A 21371-nucleotide genomic window follows, 5' to 3' on the forward strand; every position below is an offset into this window, starting at 1 on the left:
TCTCTCTCTCTCTCTCTCTCCTGCTCTCTCTTTCTGACAGGTAATTAAAAATAAAACAACTAGGCTGGGCATGGTGGCACGGGCCTGTAATCCCAGCTCTTGGAGGCTGTAAACAGGCAGATCAGGCAGATCACTAGGAGTCCAATCTAGTAGTGAGACCCTGAACACCCTGTAGACCCTTCCCTAAAAAAAATACCAAAAAATAAAATAAAACAACTAAGCTAGGCATGGCAGTACATGGCTGCGATCCCAGCACTCATAGGTGACAGGATAGCTGCAAGCTCAACAGCAATCTGGGTTACTCCGTGAGTTCAAGGCCAGCCTGAACTGCATGGCAAGACCCTGTCTCAAAAAAATATCAGAACATTTCCCCCATCTTTACATCGTATTTAAGCACCTCTTAAAGCTATCTCAAAAATAAACATGTGAACACATAAAGAGCCATCTCATCTACCCCAGAATTCCATAGACTTTAAAACCTCTGCAGTAGGGGTCATCAATGATCACGCCCTGCAATTCACTCACATGGAGCATCCGCTATAGTCCATTTCCTGCAAGAGATGCGCTATAAGGTGCGCTTCACACTGCACAACTGTGTGATGAACATAAAATCACTGGATGTGGGCTGCGGGCATAGTTCTATGGTTGAATATGCTTCCCTACATCCGCAGAGCCCTAGATCTGATCCTCAGCACTGCCCCAAAGGAAACTAAACAAATGCACACGGAGAAAAACACATTCGTAGTAGTGAAGGGTTAGGGGGAGGGTGGAGGGGGAGGGAGGGGCAGGTGGGACACAGGGGACTTGTCGCATGGGGGAAGGACCTCCTTCCTACAGCACAGAGCAGTAGATGAGCATCTTCCTGCCAAACCACAGAGCAGGTGACACGCATGCTGAGCATCAGTGTAAACAGCAGACACTACAACCTAGAGCTGCTCTTTTATAAGGCCTCTGGAAAAATGCCCTTAAATGTGTTTGGTTATGTGCACTCCCATTTTCTCCCTTCCTCTTCCTTGCCTCATTGTTTGTTTGGTTTTTTTTTTCAATTTATGTATTTGGTACAAGGTCTCGCTACACAGCTCAGACTTGTAGTTATCCTCCTGTTTCAGCCTCCCTAGCTCTGGGATTACAGGCATGTGCTACCACGCCTGGTTTCAGTGGCTGGCAAGGTGCGCCCGGAGATTTGGAGCAGGCACAGCATGTGGTACTGGGGTCAAATCCAGGCCCTTGTGCTTGCCAGGCAGGCACTTAGACCATCGAGCTATCTCCCCAGCCCTTCCCTCATTGTTTTTCACTGGGCTCATTCCTTCAGCTTTCTGAGTTTGTCCTTACTCTAGCATGAGTAGAGAAATCTGCAAAATCTCCTTAGAAAACCATCTTTAAGATGTGCACTTCCAGGGCCCAGCAAATAGCTCAGCAGATTAAAGTGCCTGCAAGCAGACGCAGGGGCAAGGTGTTTGATCCCTGGGGCCTGCCGTACTGGCTCCGCCCCCGGGGCACACTAAAACAGCAATAGAGACTGGGTGTGGTGGCGCACCCCTGTAATCTCAGCTCTTGGGAGGTTACAAGCAGGTGGATCACAAGTCCAATCTAGTAGTAAGACCCTGAACACCCTGTAGACCCTTTCCTAAAAAAATAAAAAAAAAAGATGCACACTCCTGAATCCAGTTATATTTTAAGAATCAAGGGGCCCATGACCTGTGGGGCTTTCTTACCTACTTAGATTTTGCCACAGTGAAATCCAACCCAAGGAATGACAAAAGAATATTTTAGTGAATGCAGAAGGGTTCGGTGAAAATTAGATCGTTTCCATGGGGGCAAAAGAAATCCTCAGCCTTACTCCATCCTGGTCCTTGCAAGTGTTGTAGACAACAAGGAACAAAACTCACAGCTGGATTTGGGACCAGCCCCTAACACAACTATGCCCCAAAAGCCAAGGCCAAAACTTGCCCTGAGAAGAAAGGAAAGGTATGCGCTGTGATTTACTGAGTGAAAGCCTTATGCTCAAGTCATCTCCTTACATTTCCAAGAGTCTGATACAACCTCCCCATGCCACCCTGCAGGGCTGAGGGTAGGGCCTCACTCTCCAGCCCTGGGCTAGACTCTCGGCCTACAGTCACCTAATTCCCGTGCTGATCACCACAGCCTGCAAAGTTCCATCCGCATAGCAAAAGCACAGTTTGCCGCACACACACTGAGGCATGCTGATTTTACACATTTCTGTGGGAGGTTGGACACAGATGCCCACAGCACGGAAGAATTATCCTTGAGCAATGTTTAGCGCAAGCTTTTCTGCAGGTGACATGCTGCCGGCTTCTGTACATGCCCACTGACACCACTACCTGGCCTACAAAATTCCCTGCCTAACAGGCTACTCCTGGGTCCCTAAAGCGACACACCTGGATGGGTCAGGCCTACCACAGGCTTCCACCGAAATGAATTTCTATTCAGAGAGTAAATGTGCTCTCTCTAAAATGACCCTAAAAATGGATTTCCAGGGGAAGGAGCGGGTGGAAAAAAACAAATATAAATACCAGTTCCAACTGGTGAGACAGAGGGTTGTAAAAATTAATGAGAATAATTGTTGTGAATTCTTGCTTTTGAAAAAAAAAAAAAAAAAACTTCGAGAGAGCCAAACATCTTAATTATGTCTCTCTATTAGGGATTCATTTCCTGGTCCCAACCAGAAAACTCATACCTCATAAATATGGGCTCCATACACAATGATTTAAGCAGGAGGAAAATGCCTCTTGATGGAAAACTCAGCTAATATCGGGATAGACTTGCCTGCATACACGGGCATTGTTGTGAGAGCCGGGAAATGAAATGCCCACGTGACTCTTAACACCTAAATATTTCTAGGGTTTGCTCTGAGAATTGCTGACAAGTCCGACGAGGACTTTACAAAAACACGTTTCACAGAGCAAACGTCGCTGGGGAAGATTCCAGTGTTTAAATATCTTTTTCAAGCTGTCAACCATCTGGGGAAATAACTCCCAAATCCATCTCGGGAGTGCAGCTGGGCTGGGGAAATCCGTCTAGTCGTTAGGAGCCCCATGGTCCCAGCTGTGAAGACTGCCACTCACCTCCCTCCACCTGAGTGCACTGAGCTCTTTGACCCAAAAATATGGAGGCCAGTGTTGGCCAGCCTTGCCCTGACACCTGAATCACACGATTGCTTCGCTTTTCCTGCCTCTATCCCAAGCAAAATGCTATGCAAATAATCCTTGAAATTGAGGGCATGCTCAGGGAACGGACCAAAGAAACCACAAGGACTAACATTTGTAATTATTTTTCAACCACACCAATAAAAACTTACTGAACATCTTAGTGTTTTAAATTTTAAAATAGCCAGGGAGTGACCCTAGTAGGGCAAGAGTTTTTCAGAGTCTAAGCTGTGAATGGGGTTGAATAAACTCATCCATCAGATGGTCAGCCAGCAGCTTAAGTCCTTACTCTCAGAGACAATCTCAGCTAATCTCACAATCCCAGGAGGCAGGTGCTTTTTTTAATCCCCATTTTATAGACAGGGAAACTGAACGAAGGGCTCCGCCCCAAGCCAAGTAGATCTGAATCGAAGCAGTCTCCCCCCAGACTCCATTCCGAACCTACACTGAGTAGGAATTCAGCTGGTTTCAACCCATGACATCAGAAGTCTCAACACCTAGCCCAGGTGGGACAATAAAGCCATGAGCAGGAGTCTACAAATCACACGTGGCCCTGGTCCGCTTCGTTAAATCACACATCATATATCCATGCAGGAAAGGCCTGCTGAAGCCCTGCTGCTGCCTGCCGAAGTGCCCTGCTTCAGACCAGCTTCTCATACAGACAGCAGGTGCCTTTGGGACACATACAAAGCAGAGGAAAAGTTTACATGAGGCAGGGGGACAGGTAGCACTCCTAGGAAACCCCTCTTCTGCACAGCGAGGAGTCTATCAGGCTGGCCTGAAAGAACTTTCTTTCTTTTTTTTTTTTTTAAATATTTTTTATTTATTTATTTATTTATTTTGTGTGTGTGTGGCCAGCTCAGCCCACCAGGGGGCGGGGCTGGCTGGCATGTGGTGCTGGGGGATTGAACCACGGTCCCTGTGCTTTGCTTAGCTTGTTCTAAATAGGAGCTTTAGACCACTGAGCCAACTCACCAGCCCAAATAACAGGCTAGATTTTGTTTATTTTTTTTTTTGGTTTTTGGCAGAACCGGGGATTGAACTCAGACCCTTGTGCTTGCCAGGGAAGCGCTTATCCCACTGAGCCATCTCCCCGGCCCTTTTTTTAAATGATCTTTTTTTTTTTTTTTTTTTTTTGGTGGTACCAAGGATTGAACTCCGGACCTAGTGCTTGCCAGGCAAGCACTTATTCTACTGAGCTATCTCCCTGGTTCTGAAAGAACTTTCTATGCAACTCAATATACTTGACTCACTGGGCCAACACAGAAAGGCAAGAAAGCAATTCTTGGTAGGGTCTTCACATATACACACCCAAGTGCATCACTGGAAACATACACCATTAGACAGATGAGCACAGAGACACACAATACCATGTGTGGTCACCACAATTTGCACATGCCCACCAGTTGGTTAGGCATGCATTCATGCACACAGATCCCTAAATATACACGTCAGGGGAGGCATTCCTAGAAATCTGAGAGCCATTGGATACAGCTGTGAGTTTGGGTGATAGTTTCACTAGTAGGTACATATGTGTATGTACGTCCGACCTGAAATGGCACTTGTAGAGTCATGCACCTCACGGCAGGCGCGTGCATGTAAGCAGCTCTGCAGTAGGATGTGGAAGGCCGTGAGTTCTATCCCGAGCACACAAAAGTGAGAATAGAGAAATCCTCAACAGTATGCTATAAATACTGCCTGTCACTGTATGACAGTCAGGCTTTAATCAACCTGAGGACAAGGTGCAAGAAGAGAGGCAGAAAGGTCCTAGAGCATAGAAATCCTCCCTGCCCCCCGGACTTAAGAGTCCATACTTTTTTTGCAAGTCATATGTCCACTTCTTTCTGTCCTTTCTCTTTGAGCATGGACTTCCTTGGGAGAAAAAAAAAAAAAAAGACTGGATGTATTTTGGGACACTGTGTCAGGTCTGGGAGGTTCTAAAATATGCAGGCTTGAGCTTCCTCCTTGCTATTTTTTGTAGTGACCGCCACAAAGTTAAACACAGGTTTGTGGCCACCATGGAGCAAAGAGGTTTCTGCAGGCCAGACTCAAATGCACCCAAAATAGTTTTACAGCTTTTAGGTGTGCTGCTCTTGCTGCTTCAGCAAGCGAAGGGAGGAGGGGGCTCAGAAAGAAAAAAATCTTCCTTCAACTTAATAAGTAATTCTCCCAAGATCTGGAAGGGAGTGTCCACCACAGCTCAGCCTGGTCACCAGCACCTGAGGCTGCAGATTTGCTGGAAGTCTTTCACAGCCCTGGCCTCGGCAGGGGCATCGCCTGCCTGCCATGCAGCCTGCACCAGAAAGACCTTCATGGGATGACTGGGGCCTTTAGGGAGCCAACCTTGCCTCTGTCCTTCCCTGGCCCTGTGCCTGCTGGTGTCCTTCTCAGGGCTGGGACCACTGGGGCAGAGACCTCCATGGAAGCCAGGGCTGGCAAGCTTCCCCTCATGGTGACTTGACTGGAGTGTACAGGAGAGGTGGGAGGGGTGCCCTCTCCCACATCCGGCTGGTAAGATGCTCGACCTACTCTCGCTGACCCGAGGACCCTCACTTGGCCCTTTTCCCTTGCTACTGGCCTTTTCCTTGCTTCAGACATCTCCAAAAGGCAGAGTGGAGGGAAGATGGACATAGATCCCAACAGAAAACACAGCTTCGGGGCTGGAGAGATAGCTCAGAAGAAAAAGTGCTTGCCTAACAAGGGCAAGGTCCTGAGTTCAATCCTCAGTACTACTAGAAAGAAAGAAGAAAGAAAGAAAGAAAGAAAGAAAGAAAGAAAGAAAGAAAGAAAGAAAGAAAGAAAGAAGAAGAAAATACAGCTTCAGGAAAGATAGCATTAGCCACTTACCGCAGCATGGGGCCACATAATCAAGTGGCATCTGTGGACTGGGAAAAAAGAGTGTGGCTGTTTCTTAAGGGGTTTTTTTCCCTCTCTAGTAATTGGGATTGAGCCCAAGGCTTCTCACCGAGCTATACCCCTACACACACACACACACACACACACACACACACACACACACACACATTTTTTAAGACAGGCTCAGACTGAGCTGGCCAGGCTGGTCTTAAACTTGAGATACTACTGCCTCAGCCTCCCAGCACCCCAGCATGTTGGGGTGATAGGTGTGACCCACCCCCACTGCACCTGGTTGCAAATTGACTTCTAACTGGTATGTGTGCTTTGTGTGTGTGTGTGTGTGTGTGTGTGTGTGTGTGACAGTTATGTCAAGCCCATGGGAAGAGGGCAAACCTCTGCACTCCTTAGGCAATGTCTCAGTCTTTACACAGCCCCCAGGGGTAGAAATCCTCCAAGTTGATGTGAGTCAAAGGAATGAAACTGACGCTGAAGCAGCGGCGGCGTTCTGGGGGCACCCTGGATATTCACCTAAGCCAGCAGGTGGCCCCGTGCAGCGCAGCCCGCTGGGCTCCAGGCTCACCTTGTGATTTTGGTAGGAAGTCACCGCGATAAACGCCGTCTCCGGAAAAACGTGGGTGCAGAACGCCGTGTTTTTTGAACCAAATCCATTATTTTCATCTGCTTTCACGATGTGTAATCTGGGCTGGTATTTGTGCATGGAATTTAGAATAATCTAAAAATAATAAAGAAAATTAGATTATAAGAAAGTCAAAACTCCCATTGTCTCTGAATAAATCCCTACTCCCCCTCTCCCTGAACTCCTGGAATTAGCCTCCTTATACAGTCCCGTGGAAAAAAAAATAGTCTTTTTTTTCTTCCTGTTTTAAAAAGGGGCCAGTTATTTCATTAAAAAGGAACATTTCAGAAATGACAATTTCCAAAAAAAAAAAAAAAAAAAAAAAAGCCAAGGTAATATTCCAGGAATCTACCCAAGGCACACGAGGCAGTAAATCAGAATTCTTAATAAAGTTTGCTTAATAAATTAACTCTCTGCATAAGGTACTTCCTGCCCCCACCCCAGGAGAAGCCAAGGGAAGATGAAGAAAGAGGGCCAGGAACTTTTGCAGGAGGGCGAAAGAAACAAACAAATACGTAAACTGGCTAAGAACTTCCTGCGCACGTGCACACAAAACCCGTTTAAAAGGTGCAAGGGGAAAACTCGAAGCATTTGTCAGGCTGGAATAAAATTCCCCAGCGTACCTGCAACACAGCCTTATTCTGAGAGTTGACGGGTGAACAGATCTCAAATCTCCAAGTCTTTGTTTGGAGAACACGCAAAGAGGAGTGGGTGAAAAGGAGGTGTGTGGGAGGAACGGGAGGGGGGATGTGGGGGAGCGGGCTGGCCTCTAAGGACAGCGAGATGCAAGGAGGGAGCGCCCCAGAACCCTGACCCGGCAAAGGCAGGAGCCATTTGCCCCCAGACTGGCTTTCTCCAACTTCATCAGTGTTGCAGGGTCCACAGCCAGAATTATCTCCAGCCTTGGAGCTGCTCTAGCCGCCTCTGGGGGAGCGTCCTTCTTTCTTTCCACCGCCCGAAGCTGGGGGTTCTCCTGGGGCTGAGGTCTCGGGGGCTTCCCCGTTATTATCACTGCTGCCATTCTTAGGAGGAGGAAAACCATGACTTCCCACCGCTCGTTCTTGCCGGAGTCAGGACTATCGGAGCATCGCTCCTAATAAAACTCGGTTTGTTGTCCTCCCGATGCCTGCATTTGATGCTCCCGGAAGGCTGTTAACGCTAATATTTACCCAAACTGCTCCCGTATTTATCCACTGAACAGACACATTACTGCATTTAAGGTCTTTAAAAGAAAAAAAAAAATCTGCCCTGGTTTTTCCCCAAGATGGCAAACTGCAGCGGCAGCGAGACTCGTCTCAGTGTCTTTGATTATTTGTGTTGATGACCCTGGGGCAGGGTTCCGGGACCAACCCTGAAGACCCCAGAGTGGGGGTGGGCGAGCAAGCCCTACGCCCCGCGGCTCCGGACCTGGCCTCAGGCTCTAATCTCCGGCTGCAGGGACGGGCCGCCTCCCTGGCCGATAGCGACGCCGGCCGACCGGGGTGGCGTGGCGACAGAGAGACGCAGAGGGGCCCCCGCCGGCCGCCACAGGCCACAGCAGTGCAGCCATCCTCCCAGCTTAGCCAAATTGCTTTGATGGCTGGGGACAGGGCAGAGACATCAGCGTGAGAGTGATCTAATGGCTCCTAATTTCATTAGGGGTCTGGATTAAAAGCCCAAAGTCTGGGGTCGAGCACTTCTCCCTCTTCTCCTAAACTACGCAGAAGGACTGGAAACTCACAAGGGCGCCTCCAACGTGGTGGCAGGGCTGTGCCCCTTGCCTGGGTGTCCACCCCAGTGAGCCCAAAGGCATAGATAAGAAAGCAGAGTTAAAGGCAAGAGCTGAGACGGCGCTGGGTTTGGTGCCACTTCCCAGGCTGGGCTATCACGGAGGTCACTGCCCCAGTAGTCCCAGCCCTGAGAAGGACATCAGCAGGGAGACCCTGAAAACACCTTTTGCAACAGTCCTGTTCCTTCTAGGCCTTTGAACCTGGAGGAGAGCCCTGGCCAGCCAACACTCAAGAAGCCGGAAGTCCTCTCAGCACATGGTCCCCAGAAAGCCACAGGCACCTGGCACCCTTCAGGGACCTTCTGGTGGCACAAAAGGGGAAGGGGACTTTCTGCTCCCAGGTCAGCCACCCTACCTTCTCACCACCACCCCCACTGTGCGTCCATTCCTACCGGACCCTCCTTCTCCTCATCCATGGGTGAGGCAGTGCAGAGCTGCCTTCAGAAGTAGGGGGATGGCACCTCACACACAAACTGTGTGGCCCTGGGCAAGTCACTTCCCTCCCCCTGCACAGCTCTATGCAAAGCCCGAGCACTTTCTCCTTGGCCATGAGCTCATTCGCGAGTGGAGACACCAAGCCAGGAATTCTACACGTGGGATTCTGACACTGAGTTTTCTAGTGAACATTTTCAGTGAAGAGAGTCAGGGAAATGTCCTCCTAAATCAGTGTTCTGTTCTTCATTTTCCTTGTGGAAGGGAAGGGAGTGATTCCCTACTGAGAATCCACTAGAAGCTGCACACTGTCTTGCACAGGGGGAGGGCCTTACACACTCAACCTCCTGCATGTAGTTTTGGGGCATTCACCCAGCCTGCCCCTCTCTTGGGCCAGTGGAGAATCCAGACTGCATGTGCCCAGGCATGGGTCGGGGAGAAGGCCAGACAGGCAGGGAGAAGAAAAAAAGAAAGAAAGAAAAACAGATCTATCAACAGCAGCCAGCTAGAAGGAGGCGCTGGTGCCACGGCTTGCCTCCTCTGAGCCCATCTACCACCTGGAAATGGCAAATGAATGGGGCAGGTGACATGGGCTCTCTCCCTCTCCTCAGGAACTTCCAGTAATAGTGAAGCAAGGACTGGGAAGAGACGGGAGGTACAGGGTGGAGAGCTCCGACCCCTGACCACCCGCAGGACTGAGCCTCAACTGGTTCCCCAGACCGTTTGCGTTGGGCTTTCATCACCCTAGGACCTCCATACCGCGCCAAAGGTAGAAGGCTGCATGCTGGGGCCCCACTCTCAACCCTGTGCCAGCGGAACTGGGGAGCCTGTCTTCAGGTGCCACTGGAAGGCACAACCGGAAGACAGCGGGGAATGCACACTCCGAGCAGGAAGACGGTGTATGTGGAGGAAAAGAAAAATGGAAAGAGGGAAACGTGGGCGAGGAAAGGAGGAGGGTGAGCTCAGGAAAGAGAGAAGAGACGCAAAACGTGGGAGAAAAAGAAGAGAGGCGAGCAGCTGAGATCAGGAAGGAAGAAATCAGCGCAGAGGGGCGGAAGGGCTTTAAAGAAGCTGCCAGGACAAAGCAGAGTGGAGACTCACGTGCCCAAATGGGTCCAGGTGGTTGTTGGTGAGCTTCAGCTTCTGGAAGGAGACCAGCTGTCGCATCCAGTGCGCGCCAGTGGCCGGCGAGTCCGGGTGCACATAGAGGCGGCCGGGCATGGCAGGCTCAGCCTTGCCGGTCACAGACCTAAGACCAAAGAGCGGCGTTAGCAATCCAAGGGGCCAGCGGGGGCCAGCGGCGACCTAGCCTGGCCCTCCATCTCCTTTCCGGGGTCTCCCAGACACCCCTGTGTGCCTTGTGTGTGTCCAGCCAAGCCTCCAGCTTGGCTCACACTTCACCTCGTCCCTGCCCCAGCGCCAGCAGCACCAGGGGCCTTGCAGCCTCCCACTGCCCACAAACAATCCGTGGTTTCTGGATGTCTGGGCGTGTAAAAAATCTTGAAAACTCTTTAAGTGCTGGGGGGGCGGGGGGCTTCCGTTCCAGCCTTTGTACTATTGGCAGCCTCAGGAGCACCAGAGCCACGGAATGAGCCTCTCTTCTTTCGCCTTTTCAGCTCCAGTACCATGGGCTGGATTTTGCAATTTCATTAAAAAAAAAAAAAAGTATATTCAAAGCAGGTAACTCATAAAAATTGCTGCAAATGGTTTTATGTCTCCAGAAATACATGCAGCACTTGGGAACAATGCGCTTTTTAAAAAACTGATGCCCCATAGGTGCAGCAATAGGTAGACGGCAGCTCATTTCCTCCAAGCCTCAGTTTTCTGGTCTCTAAAATGGAAGTTAGCAGGTGCTAGTGCTTTGCTTTTGGGGGACCTAGAGGAGGGCAAAGGCCAGGAGCACACAGAAGGAGCCAGTCACTGGCTCAGCGGTCCCGTGGCACCCCGGGGCCTACCATTTATTATCTGCGAACTTGTATCTGTGGTCATCAGCAGGCACGATGTCCATGAGGAGAATGTATTTGGTTTTGGGATTCAGGCCGGTCACCTTCACTTTGTAACTGGGAAACATCCGCCTAGGAGAGGGGCGGGGAGGAGAGAGAAGGCAAGGACTGAAGGCCGATATCCTGAAGCGCATGTCCAGGAGTTTTAATGGAAACACAGTTCCTTGAGAAACAGACCAGAAAGCTGGCTCCGCTCCGCTCTCCCTGAGATCCAGCCCGGGTTTCCCCGGAAGTTACGAGGAGAAGCGCGTGGGCTGGCGAAGAAGAAGTAGGTGGCAGCGGAGGTGCCCAGGAGGAAAGCAGAGACCAAGCTGCTGCTTAGAGAGCCTTGATTTTGAAGGCCCGAAGAGGGACTCGCTTTCTGCTTACTAAATGCGCCCTTCTGGGCCCGACGCCTACTCTTTGGGGAATTGAAACTCATTCGGTACTGGGTCAGCCACCTCTTCCCCCGTGACAGGTGTTCTCTGTGTCCCCAACACACACCACCACCACCACCACCCGCATGTGCACACTCAGGAGAGACACACAAGCATGTGCCTCTGCCCTCCCCCCCCCCCTCCAGAGCTCGGTTGGTGGTTTTCGGGGCGATCCCCGGTTCAACCCGATGGTTGTAGGAACACGCGTCTTCAGCAGGGGTTATCCCTGAACGCCACCCCTTGCCCCAAGGCGCCTGGTACTCTGCCTAGGAGGGCTAAAACCCTTGACCCCCGAAGAAGTGCCAACCCATCCAGATTTGAGCTGGGAAAGAGCTGGGGCCTAGGCTGGGACACAGCGGCTTCTAGGCCCGCGGGGCGCAGGGCGAAGGCTCGATAACCCTTGGCCGCTGCATGGCGCGCTCCCAGCTGCTTTCCCGCCCCGAGAGGAGTGCGCCCCCGAAATCGGAGATCTGGAGGCCGGCCCGGGCGAAAGGCCGAGCTGCTGGACCTCCGCGGGCCCAGCGTTGGCGGGAAGGGCGAGCGAGGCCTCGCCCCCAGCCCCGGAGCCCGGGCCTGCAGTGTTTACAGCCCCCGCGCGCCCGCAGGCGGAGGCGGCGGCGCCCGAGACCTCGCAAGCCTTTTATAGTTAGATCCTCTCGGCTCGGGCGCGGGGAAAAGGCGCCCGGCTGAATCTTTGCTTCCTCGGCGGGGGATTGGGAAGGAGACCTCAGCGCCTTGGTGTAAACACAACGCAAGCCTCGCGGTTCATTCCGGCTGTGCGCCGAGCGGGGAGCCGACATTGTTTAATTCCAAATAATAATAAATGTCACCAGTGTCGGTTTATTGCAGGAGGCTTCGGCTGAAGAACTGGGGGTGTCTGGAGAGGGGGCTCCACCCTGTGTCTTCACCCAGTCGGCAGCCTCTCCCGCTGCACCCGCTGCTAGGGCGGTCTGGGGTTTCTTTTCTCGTTGGGAGCACAGGACCCGCTCGCAGGGGCGGGGACCCGGCGAGGCTGTCAGGGCGCGTGCACCCGGGCGCAGAGCTGCGGGGTCCTGCCACCCGCTCCGCCTCGAGCCTAAGTTTTCTAGCTGCGACGCGCGAGCTTGGAAAGGAACGGAGGGGCGAGAGCGTTCGCCAAGCTGCCGTGTTTACCGGTGTCTGTGTATAGAGCTCCGCCGAGCCCCGGTTCACTTTCAAAGGCTTCGCCTTCTTTCTATAAACAATGAACGAGGTAGCGAATACATTCAACAATCCCGAGTTTGGCAGTCGGGCAGCACCCTGGAGCCACTCCAAGGTCGGGCGGGTGGGGCGGGGTGGGGGTGGGGGCGAGGGCTCGCGGCCCAGGTCTGTGAAATCTAAGGGCCTTCTCTCCGTCTTGTTTTCCCTTTCCTTCCTTCCCTCTTTCCTCCTTTTTTCATTGCTCATCCACCGAGACAACCCAGCCTTCCAGCCCCATCTTTTCTGTATTCGAGGTGGAAGAAATAAATGTCCTGTGTCGGGAGTCCAAGATCGGGGCGTCTCCCCGCTTCTTCTGAGAACCAAAGATCTCCCCCTGTGCCTCTTTGATCAGAATCGAGTTAAGCAAAACGTTCATACTCAGTCTCTCTCCCTCCCCCTTCCTCTCACCTCCGTTCTCTGTCCCTCTTTTGCTATTTTCTTTCTGCCCTCTTCCCCCGTCCCCCCCCCACACGCACCTTTTATTGTCTCCCGTAACTGCCCACCAACCAGCTCACCTTCCGGCCTTCGTGATGATCATTTCCGTGCCCACTTCGTGGAATTTCAGCCACAGTTCTCTTTCGTGGAGAAAAACCTTGATTCCTTCCATACCCTGCAGGAAGGGGCGGGGTGGAGGGATCACAGCAGCAAGGGTCAGCGGTACCGAGGCTCGCTCACCCCCCACCAACTCCCTGAGCACCCACAGGCGGCTTCTCCTCCTCCCCAAGCCTGAGCCACAAGACAGAGAAAAGTTTGCCTCCGCCAGCTACGCTACGTAGTCGGCGGCGGCGGCGGCGACCTGGGCTGTGCCTGTTCTCCCTCTAGCCAGAGGGGCAGCAACTCCTAGCTCCTCCAGCCCTGGGCTTCTCCGTTAATACCACCAACCAGTATAAAGCTCCAGAGCAATAACCACAGCGGTGCTTCAGGAGGACTGGGGGGGACAGGCTGGGCGATTTCAACGTGGCTGAGATACAATTGGGGACAAAAGTAAAAACCTCCATTTAGAACACCCCCCCATCTTCCTGTGTAGACACCCAGGTGTGCACTCACAAGGGTGCAAACAGTCGTGCAAACCATGTGTGCAAGTTTCTCTTCAATCACAGTGGGAGCAAATATGAGCAGACTTTCAAGCAACTTAAAAGCGCTTGCAATTATGACGTGTTCCCAGAGTTCAGAACAAAAAATAAAAAAGATTCTCTAAAGCGTCTATATTAATGAACCTCCAGGGCCTCTATACACCTAAGACCATCCACTCCCAGGGATTTTGATGATAGGTGACAGCCGAAGCCAGCTAACATTCCATTTTTAACTGAAAGTTGTTTTACAAAATCGAGGCAAAAAAAATAATGCAAAGTATGTTATTTTTTGGTGTGTTTTTTTTTTGTTTGTTTGTTTGTTTTGGTGGAAACGAGGATTGAACTCAGGCTTTTGAGCTTGCCAGGCCAGCAATTATTCTACTGAGCCATCTCCCAGACCCTGCAAAGTATGTTTCCAAATAATTAATAATAGCGTAAAAAAATGGAGTCTTTTTTTCCTTAAAAGAATCTGTAAGTTACCCAGGCTGTGCTCAGGAGGGGTGCTTCTATTAAAATGCATGTGGCTTTTTTTTTTTTTTTCAATGCAAAGGCAGACTTGGTGAAAAATCCTAGGACAAGAAAACCCCAAGGAAGCATCTCAGCTATGTGACCATGGTCTTCTGGCCAAGTCACCCCACTTTGTTTACTGTGACACTTACTAGAAAATCATGGGGTCTGCTAGGGCCCCTCCAGCACCCAGTGCCACTGGGTTTAGGAGCTGGGAGCAGGGTGAGGTGTCCAGCCAGGCGAGTCCCAGGCTATGTGCCCTCCTGGCCCAGCCCCGTGCACTCCTCTGCTGGCGGTAGTGAGGGTAGCTGGCCAATTTAGCCGCACCAGGCCCCGCACCAGGCCTCCACCGAAAGACAAATGGTGCTCGAGCTGGGGCCCAGACGGAGCTCTCAGAGGCGAGGGCTACGGAAGATCTAAAGAGGGGTCAAGCCATCGCTCACAGGGCTGGGAGCGACTACTGACCGGGTCCTTAATAAGGGGATCCTGGACCAATGCTGCACTTAGTGCTTGGGGGCGGGGGGAGAAAAAATTACCTAGGCCATTGTTAGCTGACCTCAAATAGCTGGGTAATCCGAAATTTTTCCAACAATTTAAATAAGTCTCAAAAATCCTCAGGCCATAAAGATAATTGTCCCAATAAGGTGGGTTGCAATACAGTGGGATTTGAGGTTGCCAGTATGCTGGAATTTGGGGAGACAGGGCAGAAAACAATGGGATTGAGTAAGAATACAAGGAAAGAGAGCAATACCTGGGACTGGGGGATTCTCTGCGTTCCCAAGAGGGACTGAGCAGGGAAAACAAACTTGGCTTTGGTCTCTGCAAAGAACAGCCAGGGAGAGAGCGAGATCTCCTTACCTGCTGGGTGAAGGCGGCCTGTGGAGATGACGGAGACTTGCTGGGGGCTCCTAAGGCGTTCTCAGCTTTGGGGTCGCAGGACAGGTCTTTCGAATCAGGCTCCAGAGGTGTGTGCGTCAAGCCGAAGCCTTCGTCTGCATCAGCCATGGTGCACCCCAGGCCAGTCCCCGCGCAAGGTTCTGCTCTGAGAGGAGACGGAGAGGAAGTTGGAGAGGGCAGTTCTAGCAATGGGGAGCAAGAACTTGCTCTGTTTTCCAGGACCTCTTTTCCTAGCTCAAGGAGGCTGCAGAAAGTCCTATTAATATTATTATTATTATCATTATTATCATTACTATTACTTTCTGACCACATACAACCTCTCTCAAAAGGCACACAAGCATTTTTTGCCTGTCTTCGGAGCAGGAGAAGAGCCTCACTTCGCTCCTGCGCAGGCTCTATAGATAAGCAAGCTGCCTGTCAAATTTGTCCGAACTCCTGTAAGAGCCAATAAAGATAACACATTGATATTTTTGGAAGCCATTGGGTACTAACCAAAAACGAACCAAACAAAAACCCAGGGCCCTTAAGAGAATGTCTTTTCTCTGTCCATGTACAGGAGCCTGGCAGAGCTTTATACGCAACCTTACGAAAGAATGTAAGTCCGCAGCCAGTCAAATGCCCTAACTAACCCGCCTCTTGCAAAACCAAAAGCAGAAGAGTAAATGAATATGCAAACGATGACACCAGTTTCCAAAAGAAAATTTCTGCCATCTTTAACAGATACAGGCCAGGCCAAAAAGTTGAAAGATCTTTAAAATTAAAAGTTCCCACCCTTTCCCCAAACTTAAGTTTGACTTGTCAAAAATAAGTACAAAGTATCCAGACAGAGAGAGAGATACCCAAGGAAGAAACTGACTGCAGCAGGTCTCAGAAGAGAGGGCCCAGCTGCCCTGAGTGGGGGGTCTCTCGGTTTTCTAAGCTCTCAATCAGGGCTAGCTTTTTTTTTTTTTTTTTTTTTTTGCCTCCCTGAGCTGAAGGCCTGGCTAGAGGCTGGAGGGGTCAAACTCGGTCCCTGATAAATGTTGGTTACAGGTACTGAACTGCCTGCCCTGTCCGCTGAATGGTCCCCTGCAGGAGGAAGCAAGGCCCAGTTTTGCAGGACCAAAGGACGGAACTCAAAAACCACAGCAGCGAAGAGGTTACAGCCTGCCTCCTGCTCTCCGACCTTTGCATCTCCTCTTCACTTCCAGCTAAGGATTCGTACCACCAACCCCGGTGGCTGAGACCTTGGGAAAGGAAACCGAGACACCGCGCCCATGATCTTAGTAGCCGCTTGGGCAAAAGACTGGATCCCACCCCGGTCTGCAGTGGCCCAAGGTCTAAAGACGGGGCCGAGAGGACGGGCTTTGGAGGCCCGGTCCCCAGGCAGCTGCTTTCCCGTCGCCCTTGCAGTTTGAGGGAGGCAGCGGTGGGAGCCAGGCAATGTGCTCACAACAAAAGAAAGCAGGGCCGGCGCCCCCACATACACGCCGGTTCACTCCGGGCCGCGGGTAGAATCCCACCCCGCGCCCTTGCCAGGGTCCGGGGAGCTCGGGGCTGGCAGAGGCGAAAGAGATGCGCTTTGACAGAACCAGGCCGCGCTTACTGAGGGCCTCACCGCCGCTCCCCCGGCCGGGGCCGCCTCCGGGGCTCGGCTGCCGGGAAGGTCCGGGCCGCGCCGCCCTCCGCAGTCGGGCTCTGCAGGGCGCGGGGCTAGGCAAGTCCGCCATGCGCGGCTCCCACCCGAGCCGCCCCAGCCGTCTCTGGGGCCGGTTACCTCGCTCGCTCGGCGGAGCCGGTGCATTCACCACGTCCCCTCGTCCTTCTAGCAGGGAAGCCGGCGGTGAGGCGAGGGCGCAGGCATGGTGACTCCGGGCTTCATGCTGGGGACCGCTCGCCCAGCCTAGCGGATCCCGCCGCCCACAAAGCCGCGGCCCTCTCTGCAGCCCAGGCGGCGACTGCCCACCTCAGCACACACCTCCTCCGCTCGATGCTCTCCCTGAACACTTCCAAGCTGTCAGGCGCCAGAGGGGCTCCCAGAAACACCGAGCAGCGGTTCTCAGAGCCCCCACAGCCCAGCTGAGCAAGCCGCGGGGCTCCACTCCTCCTCTGCACCGCCGGGAAGGAAAAGCTAGGAGAGGAGCGAGTCCAGGGAATTTTCTGAAAGTCTTTCCTGAGCGCTGCTTTCAGGGTTAAAGCTCCGGAATTCGAGGTAAGAGCTCTCTCTCTCTCTCTCTCTCTCTCTCTCTCTCTCTCTCTCTCTCTCATACAAGGCAGCTCTACTGAGCACAGTGACGTTGACTTACATTGATGCTTATTACAAAGTACAGAAATTGCCTATCCAACTAGCTCCTACCGCACACTGCCTCTCCCTCCCTCCCTCCCTCCCTCTCCCTCTCCTCTCCTCCCCCCACCCTCTTTTCCTCCCTCTTCCACCTACCACTTTTCCCACTTTTCCACCAGCTTTCCCAAACACGGCTCACGCCGCGACTTTGCAGCCCAGACCTGGCGCTCACCCCTCCCCTCCGCCCCCTTCCCAACCTTCATCCATCTGCGCTGTTCTGAGCTGGTGGCCGCAGCGAGAAGCAAGCACAAATCACAGCAAGCCCTTCTCCCCGTGAAGTGCAGTAATCCCCAGGACCGGCCCTGCCGAGAACCCCGCTCTGAAGGCTCTGGAGGCCCTGAGAGAGCACGCACGCGCCCCGGCCTCTGCAGCCTCGCCCACATTCTCTCTTCAGCGCTGACCTCAAGCCGAGCTGTGTGACCCCGCGTGGCCGCAGGAGCCTGGGCTGGCTGCCCTGCCATCTCTTCTCCAGCCCCCACTCATCACCCCCACTCTCAACCACTGGAGATGAAGGCAGAGTAAAGGTGCCTTGGGGTGAGGAGCAAGATCAAAGATGCCAAGAAATCATCCTTGCGTTGGGTCTGCACCCCACCCCCACCCCACTAGGGCCACCGGACCGCCCGGCTGGAGGTGTACACAAGGCAGTACCCAGCCTTATTAAAATAATCAAACAGTCACCAGTGCTGGCCGGGGTTTTCGTCTCCCTGCGCTCCTCTCCCTGCCCTCAACTCTGAAATGCACTGTTCTAAGGGTGATTGAAGAGGTCAGCAGATGCAGAAACAGTCAGTTAATAGTTGTCCTGGAATAGACCAGAGTGGGACACCCAGTACTGGCTGGGGCTTAGAATAAACTGCAGGGGTCCTGTCCTGCTTCCCACCCCTGCACCCCTTTGTCCTGTTCTTTTTCTGGGCTCTGACTGACACTGGGTCTGGGGAAAGGCATGAAGGGAGAAGAAATGTCCCGAGATCAGCTGCAGGGCAGCCCAGGGTCTTCCAAGCTTCCAGACAGAGCACCTGGGGAGAAAACCAACTCTACCTCCTAAGTTTGTTTTAAAGCAGACCTTGGCCAAAGCAATCCATGTTATTCGTAAAAACATCTTTACTTCCAAACTGTCAGCTCCAGGCCTCTGGGCTTGCTGAAGAGGTGTCCAGGTTGGAGAACAAATCAAAACAGGGATGAAAACAAGCATGGCAGCAAGAGGAGCCTGCGTCCCCACCTCTCTGGTAGAAGGAAGGGGAAATCCAGAAAGATCGTTCCAATCCCTTTACATTCACAGAGATTTGGGGGATGAAATTAATTCCCATAAATAATCTGCAGACTCTTCCCAAGAGGGAAAGTCTGGACTCCCCTAAGTAACAGCACTGCCAGATTCGCTGACTTCCTGGAGACAGGGCATGGAGTAGGCTACTTTGCGAAACTGGGATTATTATCAGGGAAGGGGCACAATCCATCCTTACCAGCGACACCTGAGATCAAAATTCAAAAGTATGATGGGCTTATTTTTCTCACAAGGTGGGGTGAGGGGATACAGCAAGGTGGCATAGAAATGGGAGGCCAGGGATCCTGAGGCAGAGGGAGTGAGGAGCGAGTTGACTGAGGTCTCCCGGGCCCAGACTCACCTCAAAAAAAAATCCCACCTCTTCTTTCCTCGTAGAATCCAGAAGTATACCTCGCTGAGACGGGGGCTTCAGGGCTTTCAAGGAACCCCAAAGCGACCCCCGTCTTAGGTCAAACTTCTCTCCAAGGTCTGTCCGGAGGAACACAGTACCTCCCAGTTCGCAGTTGGCTTGTGGTCTCCAACAAATTAAATATTACTGTTTATTACCAGGCATACCCCAATAAAATAAAGAGGCAACCAGGCGATACGGACTATCTCACCAGCCGCTGCACCTATAGGACTTGGAGACGTCACCAGTCACGCAACCGGCCCGCGCTGTCACGCTTGACTTGGGGGGCAGCGGCGGGAGGTTCACGTCTCTGTCTTCCTCTGTCAATATCGGTCCACTCAGCAACAAGTCCGGGACGCCCTGGCCCCGAGGAATAAATAAACAAACAAACCCAGCGCTCTCCCAGGGGAAATGTGGGTGGTGAACATAAAGACACAAATAAGGCCAAGATTGATTTTCTTAGAGCCAAGAAGAGAAGGGGGCGAAGAGAGGTGGGCACCCACCTCGGGCCTCTTTGGGAAGCAATCGAGTTCTTAGGAAGATGGGACCTCTTGCAAGAGGCCAGGGTTTCTTGGTATTTAACAAAAAAAAATTATTTTTTTTTTTCTGCAGAGGAGCTCAGCTCTCCGCAAAAATGAGCGGGGGAGTTTCTCCTGGGCTTGCGTTTGGGACGCGATAGCCATGCGCCCAATTGCGGAGCAGCACAAAGCAATTACTGGATCATCGCAGAGGGGAAACAAGAAACCGATGAGAAGTTCTTAGGGAGAAAGAGAGTTGCCCGAGATGTTTCTTGCAGGCAGAAAAGGCCCTTGCGAGAAGGCTCCTTTGACCAGGTCCGGGGAAACAATTTGTCCCAGAGTGGCCCGGCGGGGGGTGGGGTGCGAGTGGGTGGAGGAGCGAGGGTGGGGTTGCAAAGCATGATTTCTGCGAACAAAAATCACAGAGCTGGTCCCGCAGAGGGATGAGGCACTCAATTTCGTTCTGTAATAACGACGACAATTATTTCTAGTCTGATCAAAGGGCGCGATTTCTAAGTAGCCGGGTGGTTGTGCGCAAGATTTTGCGCGCCAGTGGAGATCCGCTACCTTGAGTTCCGAAACCCACGGTGTAGATGCCCCTGGCAGCGGCGCGGGAAGAGCTGGGCCTGTCCAGCGCAGGCTTGTGCTTCGAGCCTTCAGGAAGGGTAAGTTCCCGGTCCGCCCAGGAGCCCCCGAGGGAGCCAGGCCTCTGAGTCTGGACTTGTCCCCAGCTTCAGGGTTCGATTCTGGATTTTGCGCCCCGCTAACCTCCAGGGCTTTCCAAAGCATGGCCTGGCTGAAGGCCCGGTCTACCCAGGATGGAGCGGCGGCGATATGTGCAGGGGCGCCGTGGGCCGAGCAGCTACGGGAGCCAAGGTCAGGCCCGCGGGGACAGCAGGCAGTGGCTTCCAGCGTGACCGCGGGCTCCCGGGCCAGCCCGGCGGCAGACACCGCCGCTTGCAGCCAACAGAACCCGCGCCTTCCTCTCGGCCCAGCTGCTCTGGCTTCGCTTTCGTTTCTCAAATTCCTAACTAGCATTCCCCAAATCCGAGGCCTGTTCACGGACCCTTCTCTTCTAGGAGTCTCACTGCAGCCCGAAATGAAATTCTCCGTGGGAACCCTAGATCCGACGCGTTCCCAGACGCCCTACGGGCCTAGGTAGGCCGGAAGCGGAGGTCTAGGCCCCACTGGGCAGGAGGGGAAAAGTGAACTACAAATGCGGCGAGCTCCTTCTAGCTTGACTCCTCTCTTTCAAATTTTGGCCGTAGCCGCCTGGACCAGCTCAAAAAAGACCCTAGAAGTCCAGCACTCGAGGGCTGTACCTCAGATAACCGAAACTAAACAGCCCAGTTCGATTTTACAAATCTCATTCTGTCCAATCTGACCGTTTGGGCAGTTGACTCTGGATCCTGCCGCGCCGTAGGCCTGCCTCCCTCCTTTTGGAAAAAATGATGCGTCCCTAACGAACCTGCTCTCAGCTCGGCTTTGCCCCGAAGTGTATTGTTCTCCTTTTGAAAATTTCCGCCCTTGCTATAATACTCTGAAGGCTGGGAGAGATTGGGATGCTATTTTTTTAATTAAAACAAACAAAAAGAAAAACAGAGTGGTGACTGTTGATCTCGCTTCCATTTTTCGTCTGTTTTTAAAGAAAGTCACATTCAACACTACTAGATTTTGTCCTCTCCAAAAAGAATACGTTCAGAAGTCCACGCCTGTCCACCTCTCCCAAGATGACCCATCCCCACCTCATGCACCCCGGGCCTCCTCCAGGGCCCCAGAAGTAGACGGGAAGTGCAGATCGCGCTGGGAAAATTAATAAGCACAATAACAATAGAAATGATGACAAAACTAAACTTTGACCAACTTATTTTGCAAAAGAAATGGGTCAG

At 52.4% G+C, this 21371-nt stretch overlaps 1 protein-coding gene across 8 annotated transcripts in view; it reads right to left on the minus strand.

The window, feature by feature from the left end:
• The window catches only part of Tbx5 (T-box 5), a 51398-nt gene extending 32284 nt beyond the window's left edge, over positions 1–19114 (minus strand). Inside the window, exons 1-7 of one of the 8 annotated variants that reach the window (XM_023720988.1) lie at positions 17495–17853; positions 16731–17084; positions 14936–15119; positions 13013–13107; positions 10816–10935; positions 9962–10109; positions 6604–6756 (exon numbers count right to left, since the gene is read on the minus strand). In XM_023720988.1, coding sequence (XP_023576756.1) covers positions 6604–6756; positions 9962–10109; positions 10816–10935; positions 13013–13107; positions 14936–15082 — 663 coding nt within the window. In that variant the 5' untranslated portion in view covers positions 15083–15119; positions 16731–17084; positions 17495–17853. Of the gene's footprint in view, positions 1–6603; positions 6757–9961; positions 10110–10815; positions 10936–13012; positions 13108–14935; positions 15120–16730; positions 17301–17393; positions 17415–17494; positions 17854–18916 lie in introns of those variants that run through there. The other 7 variants (XM_023720990.1, XM_004636216.2, XM_023720986.1 and 4 more) reach the window with 7 other exon arrangements.
• Positions 19115–21371: the final 2257 nt, after the last annotated feature.

This window comes from Octodon degus, unplaced genomic scaffold (assembly GCF_000260255.1).
Source record: "Octodon degus isolate 3935 unplaced genomic scaffold, OctDeg1.0 scaffold00079, whole genome shotgun sequence".
Taxonomy (NCBI): Eukaryota; Metazoa; Chordata; class Mammalia; order Rodentia; family Octodontidae; genus Octodon; species Octodon degus.